At 38.6% G+C, this 18,313-nt stretch overlaps 4 protein-coding genes across 5 annotated transcripts in view; 2 read left to right on the plus strand and 2 right to left on the minus strand.

Moving 5' to 3' along the window:
• Positions 1–98: 98 nt before the first annotated feature.
• On the minus strand, positions 99–5,352 carry LOC146462375 (decapping and exoribonuclease protein-like). Its single transcript, XM_085085708.1, has 3 exons — positions 4,657–5,352; positions 3,128–3,500; positions 99–1,599 (listed from the first exon to the last, which is right to left on the minus strand). Exons 1-3 carry the CDS (start codon positions 5,046–5,048, stop codon positions 1,156–1,158), a joined length of 1,209 nt encoding a protein of 402 aa, XP_084941834.1. The 5' UTR covers positions 5,049–5,352; the 3' UTR covers positions 99–1,155.
• A 149-nt stretch (positions 5,353–5,501) lies between these two features.
• Positions 5,502–7,292, minus strand: LOC146462376 (uncharacterized). The gene has a single exon (XM_085085710.1). The coding sequence runs from the start codon at positions 7,237–7,239 to the stop codon at positions 6,103–6,105; it is 1,137 nt and encodes a 378-aa protein (XP_084941836.1). The 5' UTR covers positions 7,240–7,292; the 3' UTR covers positions 5,502–6,102.
• LOC146462377 (complex III assembly factor LYRM7-like) lies at positions 7,269–11,589 on the plus strand. Its single transcript, XM_085085712.1, has 2 exons — positions 7,269–7,401; positions 11,170–11,589. The coding sequence occupies exons 1-2, from the start codon at positions 7,381–7,383 to the stop codon at positions 11,461–11,463; spliced, it is 315 nt and encodes a 104-aa protein (XP_084941838.1). The 5' UTR covers positions 7,269–7,380; the 3' UTR covers positions 11,464–11,589.
• A 4,653-nt stretch (positions 11,590–16,242) lies between these two features.
• LOC146462378 (cholesterol transporter ABCA5-like) overlaps positions 16,243–18,313 on the plus strand; it is a 29,083-nt gene continuing 27,012 nt past the window's right edge. For both annotated transcript variants that reach the window (XM_085085682.1, XM_085085684.1), the window contains exon 1: positions 16,243–16,773. In XM_085085682.1, coding sequence (XP_084941808.1) covers positions 16,281–16,773 — 493 coding nt within the window. In that variant the 5' untranslated portion in view covers positions 16,243–16,280. The remainder of the gene's footprint in view (positions 16,774–18,313) is intronic.

Genomic DNA, 18,313 nt, shown 5'->3' on the forward strand with positions numbered 1-18,313 from the left:
ACAGTGTTGATGAACTATTTTAAAACTGGGCCTCCACGGGACACGCATGAACCCCACTAAGGTTATCCATGTACAAGTTTGGTTTTAATCACAGACAGTAGTTTCAGTTTCAGTTTATTGTTTGGCCATAAATTGTACAAATGCAAAAATTATTTATTATTATTTAAACACAAATGGTGAGGAAGCCCAAGGGAAGCCATCGGGCTTATAAGTACAGTTTGCTTCTTCAGTAATTATAACACCATGCTGTAGTTATGACCGTCTTATTTTCTTACAAAAAGCATGTTTTTAGAGTGTTATACACAGTACAATGCAATACTTATTTTTAGTGAATAGTTTAAAGTTTAAGCTCTTTTTTGAAATAAAAAGGCACCATGAAGAGTTGTATACACATTACAAAGTAAATGTCTGTTGAAAGTGTTCTTATTATCCAGGGATATTTCACTAAATGCATATTACACTTGCCACAAGTTGTAGAACATGAATAACAGATACCACAAAACAGGGCTATGCCAAAAACAGACTTTGAGAAAGGCTATAAATTAGTACATAATTTATTATAATTTATACACAGCTGAACCTATTGGCACTGACAAGGAGCATTCTAATTGCCATTGGCAACCTGAGCAGTCTGAATTTTCCTAAACGGACCACTACGATGGACTGCTTGCATTACAATGTAAGTTTGAAAGGAGCACATTAAGCCATTGATTGTCCTTCATTTCATAGTTGGTCTGTTTAAAAAGTTGACCCTTTTAAACATTCGGCACTTTTAAGAAATGCATCTTCTTCCAAATCTCAAATGAGCTAACTTTTCAGTTTTTGAACAAGTTTCACACAGACTAGAAAGCAACAAGAGGGAAAGCCTTCACAATAAAAACCTTATTGAACTAGCTTGTTCGGTCCATATTGGGAAAATATTGATCCCTCCTTTTTTTTTGCAAGTTTTCAAAAAAGGGAACTTTACCAAAATTTTCCCAGTACAGACCTTGTTTTAATATAACATTTCATTGGTTTTGGCAAAATAGACAGACTAACGGATACAGAAACAGTACAAAGATGTTGCCTTTTCTTAAGGAACCAAAAAATTGAATCCAACGTCAATGCAAGTGTAGTCAGAATGGGAAAACATAACCTATGCATTGTTAATAACAGTTAAGGAGAGGAAGCATTCCCTGAACTCTCCAAATACCAGTCTGGAAGGACACGGTGAGACCCGTCCAAAACTTCAGAAACTGTTACTTCCACAAAGGGGTCCCTCCATGAGAACATGTACACAACATCAGGTCCACTTTTTGTCACCACTGTCTTCACCCAGTCCAGAAATCTGTCCAGAAAGTTTAGACAAATGGAGGATTCCCACAGTCCTTCTCCATCCCTGACCAGCCTTGGTATCGCTAAAGTGTTGTATGTTTGAAGTTCTTTAACAGTGCCATGGTGATCTCTGAAGCCACAGATGATCTTTGGTACCCCAGCAAGGTACGACTGGGCCCACCACTTGATCAGCTTGAAGCGTTTGAAGGTGAAGTGCTGGTTATGATGGTGAGGCTGAATGGAAGTTTTGAGTTCTATGTAGTTTGCTGGTGCATCGCCATCTTCCTATATTGACAGAAACAGAAAATCTTGTGGTTAAATTTAGTAAGGCTTCAAAGTCGATTATTCCAAAAAAACAATAAAATGCTATTAGTGAAGACCGCAGAGTGGAAGTCAGATCTCAAATACACAACCACCCAAAGTAGATAATGGTACTTGAGGTAGTATTGGATTTTGTACTCAACAATATTCCAAAGGGCCAGTTTATGCTAGTCAAGATCATCATCATCATCATCATCATCATCACAATAAAAATAATAAAGCTTTATTTAAACTGCAAAAACAGGTCAGCAAAAATTAAAAATTACAGCCAGCAGGTATTAACCAATATATGCAGTAAACAGTAAGAATACCAAAATATGGAAATATCCATACATCATTATAAAGTGATAAAATTGGAGGGAGGGTATTTATAAAACTAGAAATTGGCATTTTAATATCACTGCTTTAATCAACATCCTGCTGGTAAGAAAAAACAGACTTTTTAAAAAGTCCAAGGGAGGAGTCCCTAAGATGGTGGGGTATTAAAGCTGTTCCAGTCCTTTGCGGCCGAGTATTTTAAGGTCTTTTTGTCCAGCAGTTGATCGACTTTAGGTAAATCAAGGAGGCTGGAGTCAAGCAAGAGTCTGCCATGCAAATTAGAGCACTTTGAGAGATACACTGTATCCCCTCAACTGGTCAGTATGTAGGTTGTTAATAATATAATATTTTGAAGGTCATTAAATTTTGGAAATGTAAGAAACCCCTACCATAAAATAGCCTCTTCCAGGCGTTCAGTTAGTTGGGGCGCAGCGCGAAAAAAGGCGTGCGAAAAATAAAGAAAAAGTGCGCGAAGGGAAGCTTCGCACGCTTTTTCTTTATTTTTTCGCGCTGCACCCCAACAAACTGAACACCTGGAAGAGGCTAATGATAAAATAAAAAAAAATTCTTAGTCTATGTTGCATATCCCAGTGTGAACATGTTTTTTCTGTTAGTTCTTAAATGGACCACATGGCCTCATTCTGTAATGTCCTAAGTTTGTTGCTATGCTTTCTTGGAGCAGTCAAGCCAGATTATTGTCTGTAGATCATGAGTGGTATGTCTCTGGATAGAAAGGCCAACAAAATGGGAAAAGCAGAAAGGAAAGATTGCTTTTGCACCTTAAATACTGCAAATTCATAATATTAGCCCCTCTGAAGCCCCAAATTTAAGTCCTTGGGCTTTTCAAGTTAGCTGTTTGAAGCTGTTTTGGGTTGTTAGCAGAGTTTATAGGTTTTTTATTAAGGAGAAATTTGATGCTGTTTAAAGCATCAAATTCTCCTTATAACATCAACACTTATTCAACCCCAAAGATCGTGAGAATTAAGGATATGATCACCCAAGGTGAATATTCTAGATATTGTAATAACTTCTCCCCAGTTCTTTTATAAAAAGAGTATGGGTACAAGGTAGGAGAATTTGTTCTTGGATATTAGGGGTTAAAGGGTAAAGATGGTGGGCTTTAGGCTTGCTGATGATAAGTTTTATTAAGAACATGAAAATTGCAATAATGAACCTTAGCACAGCAATCCACTTCAGCACCAAACACCAGGGAGTGTTTTCCTAGCCTGGTTCTAATCACAGTAATGAATGCCTCGCTGTCATTACAAGCACGTTTTTCTGTTTTTGCCGCTCCATTCTTGTATTGGCAGCTCTTGTCCATTGTTGAAGTGACGTAGCTCTCAAAGTTGTATCCCCAAAAGCTCATCTCTTTATGTCTCTCCTCCATATTTTCACGCTTGTGCCTGTTTTCTTCAGTCTCTATCTCACTGATGTAGATTGTTCCATTGTACAGGGTTGCTGCCATCTGCCAGGACTCTCTTGTTTCATAAACAGTGCACATGATCTTTGTCAGGTGTCCTCTCCATGTTATGAAGTCTGTGTGTAAGCTGAGTAATGAAAAAAAATTGTCAATATTGAAAGTTAGTAATGTAAAAAATGGTAGGAAGAGGAACCAGGCTTACAACTAGAAAGTGTAGAAAGCAAAAACTGGGCATTTACGGCATATAAAAAGTCATTTGAATTTTCGATAATTTCAATATTGAATTGAGTTGTTCTATGGATATCAAGAAGTCCTTTTGGCTATTGTCTTAAGTGGATTTCTGTACACTCACCAACTCATTAATCCTTCAAGCCCTAACAGTGATCAGCATCAAATTTCTCCTTGTATTATCAATACTTTGTTAACCCCTGAGGTCATGAGGATATGATCACCCAAGGTAAATTTTCTTGATCTTTTATTAACCTCTCCCTAGTACTTCGATAGAAAAGTATGGGGACAAGATAGGATATTTGTTCTTTGATATTAAGGGTTAAGGGTTAAATAGCTCAGCCTCAGTCACTAATCAAAAAAAATTCTGTATGCATTTTCAGGCTAGCTAAAGTGACAAAATTCTGCACCAAAGTGGAATGATATATTCATTAAGTTATTCCTCTTTCCACAAGGGATCAAATTATGTGTTTCCATCTAACTTTAGCCTGCATATATAGCAAGCATTTCTGTGGGGGGGTTGTGTTTTTCGCTTTTCAATTGCATGAAAATTAGAACTACAGCTGCTTTTTTTTTTTTTTTTTTTTTCGCGCAGTCAAAAAAGCAAAAAACCTAAAAAACCCCACGCAAATGCTTGCTTTGCAGGCTAATATAATTTATGCTCTTGGGATTCCCTAAGCCAAGTCTAAGACTTCAGATGAAAATGCGACCCATTTGGACATTTCTGAATTGCTTTGAATCTCAATATGAAAGCAAGGCTGAGTACAAAGCTTTTTATGTGAAAAATACATTTTGATTGCATATGAAAACTTATTTTCATAATAAAAACTATGCATGAAGACTGGCTTTCATAATTAGGAGCAAGGCAACTCGGAAATGGTCTATTCCACAACAAAACAATTCAAGGTTTCATAATGTGCACTCGAGTGTCTAGAAAACGAAGACCTATAAACCAGTATAAACGAAGTACTCTGGGAGAAACAACAAGAGAGTTTCACGAATTTATCAGACTCCCTGAGTATTCTTTCAATTTTTACCGTGTTTTCTATTTTTACCTTGCAAGTGGAGGATTTTCGCTTGCAAACCGTTTTGCTGTTGGACTTTGAATGACTTCAAACTTCTCTCTGTGACGGTTAACCCATTGCAACAAATGCTCCAACCCTTCTTTTTCATCCTCGTTCCGTTTCACAAACTCTTTATACCCAGCACGAAGGTCGAAGTTTATATTGTGAGGGGGTTTGAAAAGCCGCAACTGGCGACTGTCGTCGTGAAATCCTCTCTTGTCATCGAGAGAGAAGCAACCAACCTCAACTGGTTGACGATAGAAAGGAAGTTCTCCACGAAAAGCTTCGATTGGAGACACAGCGAAGCTGTTTTTTGTTTTCGAAGCATCTGGACGAGTTTTCTTTGTCCGAATGTCGTCTGTTTGATCTGCAGAACGCTTCATATTTAATTTTGCTTTTGTCGCCGAGTTTCAATTTCCTTTACAAGTCCGCCATTTTGAAACTAGGAAAGTAGAGGATCATGGTATATCCCCCGTGTCCATTTATCTCCTCAGCGGTGAGAGGTGCGTAAACTACCCTGGGATTGATAAACAGTATTATAAAAGAGTCCATGCCATGTAGTGAGGCTTAGATATTCTGCAACAAGTATAACGAATGAAGAAATAAGAAATCTGAGAAAGAGATAAAGCATTATTTTTTCTTCAAACAATAAAGTAAGTGTGTTGAAGGCTGTTAGCCATCAACGGTTCAATGCAAAACATAGGCTTGATTTCTGCTGCTCCTCTGGATTCAGTTTTCCACCCCTTCAGGGGTGAGCACGGGCTCATTTCCCAAACATTGGCTGGTAATCGATCAAGCCTATGCAAAACATGTTTCAAGAACAGATCAAATTGCTCCAAATTTATACTTTTTTTTAAATTCTGATTTCGTAAAATCACAAGACGATGAAGGTTAGTTTTGTAACTTCATCATCAAACAATGTTACAGTAATAAAGGTAAGGATAAATCATCGGATAGTAATGACTCTTAAGCCTAATCTTGGAAAAGAAGAAAACTTGCTTTATAGTTTCAGAAATGATAATAGTTTGTTATGTTACTTCCTGAGTTTGACTTTCAGCCAAGGCTACACCATAAGTTACACCAAAGTTCACGTGCACGTACATAACACACATACAAATGCCTCATACTTCATAAATTGGTGATAGCCCTGAAACTAAATCCATACAATCTTTGCCCTGTGGCTAAAACAATCTGCTCCTATCTGCTCCTGGGTCATTAAGGGTGACACATGCAAGATAAAATTTATCTTGCATGTGCTTCCTAAAAGCAACTTTTTTGTCTGGAATTGTAGAAACATTCTGCTTCAAGTGAGTGGCAATAAGAAAATAATGCATGAAGCAATACTGATGTAATGTTTTGCTGAGTTAAGTGGGCCTATAATGTAGTTTAGACTATAAAAGAAATCTGAGTTTCTAACGTTAACTTAAGTTACATATTTCAGTCTTTGTCTTCAGTTTCATCATCTGAAGAAGAATCATAGGCAGACACCAGTGAAAAACTTCCTGATTCAGAGTTCTTTGCCTCTTTTGCATCCTTCTTAATCGGCAACTGCTTTGAGTGTGATGATTGTGTTGTTCTGTCAAGTATTGCTTGTTCTTTTGACCATCTAACAAGTTCAGATAGAGTCTTTGGTTGCTCATTGCTTGCTGTGCTATAACCAGTCACTTGGCCAACAAGCAAGTGACTTGTCTGTGAATCAGATTTAATATCAGAGTTTGCATTAACCTTAAAATATTGATAATCAGTATTGGGATAGTAACCCACTGCCTCTCCTTGCACTTGTGGCTCACAGCTCCTTCGTTGACGCTTCTCAGGAGGACCGCCTTTGTCACTGTCCTGTGAAATTATCAGGGGTCCATCATAGTCCTGAAGGATTGCACTAACAAGCTGTTCTTTGCTCCTTTCCTTCTTTCCCTTAACAACCCAAGGGTTGGGATCGTCTGTAGCCCACCTCACATTTAAAATCTCACCATGAGCAAGAGACTGATTCTGCATAGCTTCCCTAGCAAACTCTGCGCTTGACCGATTCTTATAACGAACAAAAGCCACACCTTTTGACTGCAACACCCTGACGTTATCAATCTCCCCCCATTCCCTGAAGTGCTTATAGACAATGGATTGGACATCAGGCGTTACGGATATTCCACCAACATAAAGAGTCCTTGCTGTTTGCGGGTCAGCCGAAAACGATCCAACTCCACTCTGGTCATCTCTAACATGTTCATGTCTCTCTCTTCCAAAGCAGTCCTTTGTCGTTTCTAAGTTTGCATCGAATTCGCCCGAAGGCAAATCGTGGATCCAAGAACACTCATATCCAAACGGACAACAACCCCTGGCAAATTTCAAACAGAGAAACGTTCCGTCCCATCGCCTTTCACTACCCTTTGTTGCTCCGCTATCATTCGCGATATTGCATCGCGTGGTAGCAGGAGTTTTTTCCTTCGAGTGACCTCTTTCCCCTAAGTTCTTATTATACCAAATGTTGTACGTTGTTCCGGAGGAATTCTCAGACTTTCGAGGACCAATTGGCTGAGAAATCTGTTTCCTTGCTTTCTTGGCTGTGTTGGTCGCCATCTTGTTTCCTACCGCGAGGAGACTGGGTATGAGGCTAGTGCCAGTTCTTTACGTACGTCCGACTTTGTATCCAGTTGAACTCAGTTGCACGTTGAAAATGATTTTGGATAGAAATTAGCTCATCAACTTTAAACTTATGACATGAGCAGCTTGAGATCAAAGGTAAGGGCATTAAAGCTATATTTCTATACAGTTAAGCCACTTATATGTAGACAACAAAGCTTGAAAGTTGCAGACATAAACATTCGATAAAATACAGATGCAGTCAAGTACAGAGCAATCTTCCATCGTCTGCTGTAAATCAAATACAGTATATATTTCCCGGCCTGATCAATCGATGAAATTGGTAATCGATAACAATCGATGGCAATCGATGTCAATCGATAACAATTAATCGATTGATATTGGAAATCGATGACCAATCGATGACCAAAAAACGTGTGTTTTTTAATTGACATCGATTGTCATCGATTGCCATCGATTGTCATTGATTGTCATCGATTGTCATCGGTTTCCGTATTTCCTTTTAACAAGAAGATAGATTGAATGTCCGATTATGGAGGCTTGCACATTACGTCCCGCTTATAAGACAACAAACAGCAACAGCAACAGGAATTTATTGGTTCATATATCAAATGGACATGTGGGTTTATGTAGACTGTGAGTAATCTCTCATATTTCTTTGTGATAGTCGAGTGAGTGCGATCCGAAAATTGCGTGGCTTGCTTCTCGTTCTTACCCGACCTCGTTTTTACCGACTGATTTGCATAATTATACAACAATTTCGATTCTCAGAGGCCAAAGCGGTGCTTCCAAATCCCGTTGGAGGTGACCCAGTTTCCCACGACCACGTGTTGTGTCTAGAACTTTTAGTGCGTTCCCTCGATCTCCCCTCTTTTTTTGAGCAACGAAACACTCACCAAGTTCAACAGAAAATGGACATTCATGATACCCTTTAACTACAATGTTGTAGATAGTTAAAATAACTTCAGACATATTGTACGGGTTTGGGTCACCAGTCACGTATACTGTGAGCCACGAGCAGAACTAAAATTACAAATCGAAAACAGTCAGCTAATTGACCCAAGCTTGTGATTATCTATTGGTCATCGATTGACCGATATCAATCGATATCAATTAACTAATTGACATTGATTGATATCGATTGATCGATTGGATTTCCGATGATCGATTGTCATCGATTGATCAGGCCGGGATATTTTGAAGAAGAAAATCAAATAATACCTTCTTTGTGATTTAACTTCCAGAAATGTATCTTGTAATTACGAAATGTGAATATCTCTATTAAATACGTAAGATATGGACATGTTATAAATCAGCAGTAAACAATAAGCTGTAACAGGGGCTCTCCTTACCCAGTAGTGTTTGTTCCCGGGGAGGGGGGGGATCCCATATAAAAGTGGCGTGGGTGATCGTCCTACTTCTTAGGGGTTAAAAGTTGTGGTTTAGTACCCCTTCGGTTGCTAAAATCTAAAATGACATATATGCCTACTAATACAGAAGTATTTTTGCATGGTTTATGACTAAGCGGGAAAAGCAAATTTTGGCAATGGCTATTGGAATGCAAAACAAAAATTGGGGGTAACCACGCATTTTTCAGAGATAATTCAAAAACCAGTAAAATACAAAGCAATGTATGGCGTTTTTTTCCAAGCTTAATTATCTTTGAAAAATGCATGGTTACCCCCAATTTTCTTTTTGGATACCAAGCGCACTTGCTAAGTTCTGCTTTCTCTGCATATTTTTAAACCATGCAAAAATTTCCCTGTATTAGTAGGCACCACCCATAGGAAACCCCAGTATCTTGAGATGTGCAGAATGTATGCACACTGACAGTAACTAAAGTAGGCACCATCCTTAAGGTCAATAGACCTCTTTCATAATGGAGGGCATAATTAGTATTTTTTTATGTGCATGCAAATAAGCTTTCTTGACCTCACTTTTGAGTGAAAATACTTTTGTTTTTACACATGCTAGCGAGGCCAGGAATGCTAATTTAAATGCATACAAAAGAACAACAATTAAGCCCTCCATTTATGAAAGAGGTCAGTCTATTATTTGGTACTTCTTAGGCCAAAGGGGTAAAAAAGTCATTCAGACCACGCCGATAAAACATAATTCTGGTACCTTTTAGGGGTTCTTTTCAGAATTTCCGGCCATCAACCCCATCACTTTTATATGGGAGTCCCCTCCCCCCCGCCCCAGGGGTTTGTTGAGAGTTCCTGCACCTTATTATATATGCAGATTATATTACTGTAAATGAATGAATGAATCACCGGGGGCAAATAAATATTGATTGATATTGATTGATTGAAGCTCACTGTGTCTGTTTTACAGAGAGGATTACACAGGTGGGAGCCAGTCTGCAGAGCACGTTCATGTACATGTTGTATACACGTCAAAATTTCCATAACGCATGCCCAATTTAGTCTACTGAAGCAATTTACACCAGTATACCTTGCCAGAGAAATAGCAACCATTAAATTGTTTTCTGGGTGTTCTTGCAAAGCGAAACCAGCAAGATCTTGCAGACTACTTTTTTTTTGATAAAAAAAAGTGATGCCACTCTTGCTTGTTGGATATGGTATGATTATAGCCAACTTGCCGTGTACTATCTATCATCTCATTAAATGCATGTTCGTGGAATAATTGTTTATACAAGTCAATCCAAGTTTACCATAGACAGGGCTTCTGATATTATGCAATGTTGCAATTTCGCATAATTGACCTAAAATTGCAACAAATCGCATAATTCATGAAAAATCGCAGAATTTGTACAAAATCGCACAATTTAAGAAAAAAAGAGCAAAAATCTCGCTTAATGTTAAGTTCTCCGATAATTTAAACATTATCTCAAGGAGTTTTTTCTTTCAAAAGGCGTCAAAAATCACCTGGAAGCGTTCATTCGTTGAACAGGCAAACAAACAGGTGTTCTATGCTTCATTTTACATGTTGGGAACCTAGTGCTGGTTTTCAATATTAAGCGAGAGATCATTGGCACGGAATAAACAATCCTTTTATGTAAATACACCAATCACAATCATTGATATATTTTTAAGATGTCATTTGATCCCTTCAAACTTGCGATGTACATTGTAGGTATTGGCGTGAAAACTGCTCAATAGTCACTTGCAATATGTAGTTTTATTGTTTTAATTAAAACAGACATCCTCATTATGGATAAGTTTGTTGTTAAAACGCCGAGCGCTTATTCGCAGGAGAAAAAAGATCGCACCTTCCTGTAAATATTTCGGCGAAAGACAGGGCAAGAAAGTACCCCGAAGAATGTTTCATGTTGATGATGGTCTGTTGTTTTGCTCTTCGTGCAACATAGTGGTTGATCATCTTCGAAAGTTTGTGACCTTGAAGCTGAGTCACACGAGCGGAACCCGGACAAAAAGTGCCGGTGGGAAGCAAAAGACGCTTACTTGACCAAATTAGCAATATCTCATTTTCAATAATTTGAAATGTGGCAACAAATGATTTATTTTAGCTGTTTCTTCATTTCCCCATGCTGTAATTGCTTCTTGAACAGCAAAAAATGGATTGTGCTCCTCTTAATAGACTTAATAAAACAAGGTTAAATTAGCTAAAATGAAATTGCATAATTTGCCGCATAATAGACCTTTCTTGCCGCATAATGAGACTTGAAGGTGCCGCATAATTTCCAAATTTTTTTCGCACCCTATCAGAAGCCCTGCATAGAGTTCGGTAAAACCAGTTTGATGATCACAAAAGACAACCTGTTGAGCTTTGCCAGTGTTGTTTTAACATTACATACACAGTATAATTTTAAATGAGTTTATGCTCACAAATATACCCCCCCCCCCCCCCCCATCTTCCTGGGGAAGCTGATGACAAATGCATAAAGTCTAAGCAATTTGTGTTCTCACGTCATCATCTCTCTAGGTGTTGTCATGTTATCGGTCACTTCACAGGACGCGGCTAAAGGTCTTTAAAGGGGATGAACACACATTAGAAGCAGGAAGACAGAGGATAAGATCTGAATTTGAAAAGCACAAGAATGAGACAGATACATCTAAAATTGCTGAGCTTATAACAGTGGCAGAAAGTGCTGAGAAATATCTGAGGTGTAATGTTGTACAAGGTATACAGACAGGCAGAGGAACATATCGCTTGAGGGTTACTGAGGATACTGAACTTCAGACAAATGCTCCATTTCCAAGTAAAAATGACAAATAAGTTTACTGTATGATATCTGATGGGAGAAAGAATTGGAAAATTTTTGAATTGTTTTTAATGTTGTACGAGGAGCTTCAGAAAGACAAAGAAACATATTACATGAGGAATAAAAAAATTGCTGAGCTTGCATCAGTGACAGAAAGTGCTGAGAAATTTCAGAGATGTAATGTTGTACAAGGTGACCATTCTGCACTTGAACAAGAGTGATTTTTTGAAGAAATATCCACGAAGAACGCTAAAAACAGCATTTGAGAGCTAAAGCCTCCACACCCCCCTAGACGCTGGTGCCTTAGGCGCCCACAACAATAATTGCCTCCCCTCTCCTGACAGTCTGGTTGCGGGCCTGATGGCTTCAACCGTTTCAGTCTTTCTTTTTGCTTGTGGTTTCAACCGGTCTCTTGAGTTTTGTCAGTGGTTTCTTCTGTTTCTTGATTTTTGTCAATGGTTTAAATAACTCGTGCCAATGATTTTATCGGTGTAACTTGTAAAAAGACAAGAATCGTTTCCGATAACAATTGATAGTAATAGATACCAATCCACGACTCAATCGTTATATATCGATGTCTATAGGCAATCGATATTAATCTTCGATTGTTATCGTTTGACTACGCCTGGAATCTTGCAGCCACGGGATGTTCCGTAGGGTAAAATAGTCGGGCTTATCAGTTAGAAACTTCGGTCAATTTCCACTTTAAGTCTCACAGGGATTGCAATTGGCCATTTTAACGATAGTTTCATTTACTACAACTACCACAACCCTTCAGTTTGTTGTTAGGGCTTGCAAATTGGGGATTACAAAATTTAAATAAGAAAGAAAACGAAAAGGATTCTGGTAGTTATAGTAAAATAAAGTCATCGTGAAAATAGCCTACTTTTGTTTTATCACATAAGATTAGGACTTCCGAATTTTCTCCATTTAATAAGCTTTAAAATGATAATTAACTTTGCTCTAAACTGAGCTCTTATACGGGTCCTTGCGTACACAAGTGTATCGGATAAAAGCTGAATGCTCACATTTGCAGAGAACTTGCTGGGCTATGCTGTAAATCGGTTCGAAATACTTCAGGTGTCAGTTGTTTTACTGAAATTGTAACCTTACGTCTTTTCCCTTAGGGTCAGTCTCTATAACATCCTGGATAAAAAACGGCCATGTCTTTGGAGATCATGATTGGAATCAAAATATTTCGGCAACAGTGAAATCAGCCTTGCTCTTTTTTAAATATTGTTTTTTTATAAACAAATATTATTTGTTCTAAACACAGTTACTGGTTTTTGAAGTAATGGCAAATGACTATTTTGAAGCTTTTTCGCGCTTTTGCAATATTACTCCCCCCCCCCCCCCCCCCCCTCCCTGATATGATTAGGAGTTGCAAAGGCCAAACTCACTACCCCGTTGGGCGACTGCACCTGCCTGTATAGGTTTTTTGAGGGAGTGCCACCCGGAACGTTTATGTTCTGATGACCCCACACAAGCCCTTCTAACTTTAACTCCAGTTCTAAACCAGTCGAACAAGGGCAAATTTAGGAGCGTTTGTATACAGTACCAATATCTCATCTCCAAATTGCAGTGAGCAAAAAGATGAATAAGCAGGGCGGTTTGTTTTTGAAGAAACTGTGGTCCTGCGTCATGAAGAGTGGAAACGAATGTTTAGAGTTCGCCACCGTAAAGGGATTCGAGTGCTGACATTTGGAGCGTTGGGTTGTACGTGGTTTATATAGTGAGCAGTGGAGCTGGGAGCATGGTAACGTTAAAAACAAGAATAAGCGATTAGTCGAATGACAAGCGTTCGTTGATTCTGTGGGGATTAAGAGTGCCGATTTGGAAGATGAATTTTTTTTCTAAACTTTTGTGCTTTCTGAGCATACCGTATTTTCTCGATTAAACACCGGACCCCGATTAAACGCCGGGTCAAAACTGCTAACTTTTAAATAAACGCCGGGGCGTTTGTTCGAGGTACCGGCGTTTATTTGCGTCGAGCCAACAAGTAGAGATATTCACTAGAAAAGCACTGCTATGACAAGTACTGTATGGTATACTGCTTTTGTTACCTTAATAAATGCTTAACAAACAAGTCTGGCGTAACATTAACTGCGATGTATGCTGTACAACAAAACAAACTTGAAAATATATAGCAATGTTCACGTTCAGTGTTGTTATGACTGAGGCACTCTCAGGTCTGTCAGGTCGGGTCCAGGGGAGAAATCGTCCCGCCTTGACAAACTGCGCAAGGGGTCTCAAATAATGTAAAATAATAAATCAACCTAAAAATTGATGAAAATTTTACTTCATTAATAAACGCCGGACCCCGATTAAACGCCGGCTTCAAATAAACGCCGGGTGCCTGAGGCCAAGTTTTAAATAAACGCCGGGGGCGTTTAATCGAGAAAATACGTTAAGTTACTCATGATGTAGAGAAATTCCACAGACTGCCATGTGTTTGTAAGAATGGTTAGGCAGGTCACAGCGCTGAGAAGGAGAGACTGGTTTGGATACAGTTGTTTCGACAAAGGTTGTCCGAAAAAAGCGTAAAAGCGTACGCGACATCATACAGTAAGTCTTTTCAAATTTCTCACCTAACTTTTGAAAAACTGGATCAAGGCGCGTCTTGTTTACAAATTATTAAAATTAATATCAAGATTGGGGAACGGTATGCTTTTGTGACAGAAAGAGAGATAAACCTGCTGGTCGATAAAGCAATATCAGAAAACAACATACGCTCTAAACGTTTTTGACGGTAAACTGTTCTTAAACAAAATGTTCAAATAGTCTCAAGCTCGTTGCTACATGTTGCGAAAAATATTTGAAGGATAATGCATCAGTCAATTCCAGCTGTGCCCATCCCCCCCCCCCGGGCAATGGTGGAGCATTTTCCCACAATGTCCATCCCGGGGGTCGGGCATTAGCCTTCAGTACCCAATTACCCCGGGGCATTTGACCATCTCACTTTTTTCACCCTACAACATTGTCGCTTTCTTAATGACAACTTCGTCAGCAAATACAGTAAGTTTCGTATTGAATGCGTCTAGATTGGACATAAAATGGGATGCTAGAACTGTAGAATGACCTATTCTTGCACTAACTACGGGAAACAAGACACAGCTAGGACTTAATTTCGTCTGAATTAAATTAGATTTTACTGAAAGTAAAACTCTGCTCCTCGAAGCTCACAGTTTTCCTGGAGCTTCGCTCTCGGAAAACTGTTCGCTTCTCGGAACAGATAATGTCCGCGGACAAATATCTGAGCATATTTTCGCGCCAAATGAAGGCTATTGTTTATTTATACCTTGCCCAAAAATAGTGACCATTAAATTGTCTTCTGCAGGTTGTCTTGCAAAGCGAAATCAGCAAGATCGAGCGTGCGTTAGATTATGAGGTCGAAATTTCTATCGCGTGATAGATGATGAGGGCGAAGCCCGAATCAACTATCACGCGTTAGAAATTGAGAGCGAATAATCTAATTGCTTTAGTGTCAATCCACTAGTCGTTCACAACTTAGCAACAAGACAGGTTCACGTTTTTATTGAATAATGATATAAATGAGTCACGCCGGGCACTACTCACTCTACTCATGAACAGCACTCGTGATAGAAGACTAGTAGATTTATACTAAGAGATGATAGAAAGCCAACGAGGCGCGTAGCATATATAACCTATCATTCCCAAAGTTAGCTTTTTATGACGTCATCACTTTAGGACTCAATTATTTAAAATTGAAGTTTAATATTTTCCTGCTTTGAATTAGTCACGGGATTTTAGAGTAAGAGTAACGTCAGTCAACATTTATAAAAGCAATTCAGAGTTTGGTTATGAGAACTCCACCGAAGATTTCAGTTACGACCACTTCTAATTACCCAGCGCACTTCTAGGGTATTAAGCGCGACTGACTTCGATTCTTTTGGGGTTCAGTTTTCGTCTTATATAAAACAATAATGAAGTAGATGGTCTGTGTAGTCACTCGAGCATTACATCATATGCTAAACGTATTTGGCTCAAAAATGTTTGCGTGACGTCATTTCACGTGCATATGAAATACGAACGGGAGTATTCGTCGGTCCCGCGTTTCTCCTTATATTATATGTATATTATTTTATTTTTTTAGTATAAATCTACTGGCGTTCTATCACGAATGCTGGAGATAGGCGTGACGATTTCTATCGCGTGATAGTTGATGAGAGCAAAGCCCGAATCATTTATCACGCATAGAAATCTCGAGCTCATAAGTAATTGTTAAACATAAGTCCCTCTTTGAAAAAACTCCTCGAATATGGGGGATACTTGGGAATTTTATACCCTGATGACCCCCATACTGATCCATACTATTTAAACCTTTCTAAACCAGTTGAACTAAGGCAAATTATTTGGGAGCGTATGAACCTATCTTATCCCCTAATGTCCCAAATCTAGTTTTTGAGACGTGATCACTTAAGTACTTCAGGACTCCATTCACTCTATTGTATTTTTTTATTTTCCGGATTTTTAAAAATAATTTATTGATCACGGGATCAGGAGTGTGTCAAAGGTAAACGTCACGTCAGTCAATATTTCAGAACATCACCGAAGATTTCAGTTACGACCCGGGTTGCTAATCATCCAGCCCACTTTCTGGTATTAAGCATGGGCTATGTGCGCGAATACTTCTTATGGGGTTCAGTTTGGGCGCTTGTTCGTCTAATAAAACAAAAATTTGTGTAGTTCGACTGAAGCATTACATCATAAGCTAAAATGTATTTGGCCCAAAATGTTTGCGTGACGTCATTCGCGCGGATATAAAAGAGGTCAGCGCCATGGCTTGTTGGTCACAACACCTGTTTGAGAAATGGGAGTCTTGAATCAAACTAAATATATTCTCCGAAAAAACTACCTGATCAAGCGACGAAACTTGCGGGAGACGTTACAAGAAGTGCTCATCCCGATATGGTGGATTTTGATTCTGTTCGCCATTAGGCTTGGAGTAAAATCGAAAGAGCTCCCAGTTGTCAAGGACAGCGAAATACCCATCGCTAATGTTTCTTCTCCGGGGCTGACGAGTTTTGGGTCACAGAGTAATTCAAGCAGAGCGATTGGGTATGTCATCAATGATGTTCCAAACGCCCGTCTGGTTATTGAGTTGATCAGTAACCATTCCAAAGCGGCGGTAAACTTTATAGAATTCATCAATAGCGATAGCATGTTGGATTATTATAGAAAGTACAGCGCAAGTACAGGCTTTTCACTGGGGATTGAATTTGCCAAAGGCAAAAATAAAGGGTTGGCTTACACTTTACGCGTAAGCAAGAAGGAGTTTCCGAAACCTGACGAATGGCTTGTAGGTAAGGTAGCGTTTGCTGCATGCCGATTTAATGTAATTTACCTAATTACTGTTTAGTCTCGCTATATATGTTTACATTCAATTGAGCGTAAAGTAAGCTTAATATTATTGTATAATTTTTCTGTTAAAGGTTTGATATACATGGTTCTAGTCTACTTTTCCTTGCACCGGGCTTGCACCCCCCTCCCCTCATAAGACACAACCTGAAATGTTGTGCAATGTTTTTGTTGCAGTCACAGGGCCCTTAAGCTCAAAGTGCACATGTTGTGACGCTTCTAGTAACCCCCTTTCTTCATCTTTTTCTTTTAGTTTTTTGTATTTTTTGTGTCGGCCACCTACCCCAGATCTCATGGTTTTGCTTGGTCAAAATAACAACATTGTAGACGACTTCCGGTATTGACGTCAAGTAACGTAACTGAGACAGTCAGTAAAACAAGTCACACCATCTTTTTGTGACTTATTGCAGTTATGCCAACTCTCCCAGTTTGTCTACGAGTCTCCCAGATATGGAGCAAATCTCCTGTTCTCCTATATGGGTGACCAAATCTGCCAGATTAAAAGAAGTTAATATTTCAACTAAAATTTTTCATAAATCCAAGAAATATCGTGTCGTGGCTGCATTTGGATGCCTGCTCCAATTTTATCCAAACTGCCACAAATTTTGACAGAAACGAAAGAAACTATGCTTAAAATAAAACATTGTCGTGATTAAGAGTTGTAAAGTGATGATGTCACAAAAACTTAATTATTTTATGAAATTATGGGATATGTTAGTATATTTGGAAAGAACATGCTGAGAAATGCCTACTTGCCAAAAATCAGCATCTTAGTGCAATTTTGGGGCGAGAATTATTAGCTCTGTTATGCCCTGGTGACTGCATACAAATCCTTCTAATTTTGTCTCAGTTCCAAACATTAAGAACTGAGACAAAATTAGAAGAGATAGATGATTATTATTATTATTATTATTATTATTATTATTATTATTATTATTATTTCTTGTTTAAAACTAAAATAAAAAACAATCTGGAAAACTGGTTGTTTACTGGAGGTGGTCAATTTATTATTAATATTTATTTAGAGGTTTGATTACAGGGGATAAAATTGTTTTAATCATTCACCTGCACCATTGCAGAGGGGGGGGGGGGGGGGAATGCACATTCTTGTCACATCTGTTTTTACCCATCAATTGGTGTCAGTTTTTAATATGGCATTTTCTTTTTCTTTTTATATCTCTTTTGTTGGAATCATATTGGATTACTAAAGGCCTTTAACATGATGTAGAATTTCATAGAAGGGATTTTGCATTCTGATTAAAAAAACCGTGCAGCACCTGCAGCACAGTTCATGCATACCCTCCTAGCTAGTTTAGTAAGAACTTGCCTGTCACATAAAATGATGATGATTTGAAAATCAATAAAGAAGGAATCCCTTTTTAGGAACATTACTAAGTTATTAGAACTTTTGAGATAATTGCCCAGGCCCCAGAAGGCGCATATTAAAACCTGTTGTGTCTGAAATAGTACTGATGGCCATACTTT

Source organism: Pavona decussata, unplaced genomic scaffold, assembly GCF_977016875.1.
Source record: "Pavona decussata unplaced genomic scaffold, jaPavDecu1.1 SCAFFOLD_189, whole genome shotgun sequence".
Classification (NCBI taxonomy): Eukaryota; Metazoa; Cnidaria; class Anthozoa; order Scleractinia; family Agariciidae; genus Pavona; species Pavona decussata.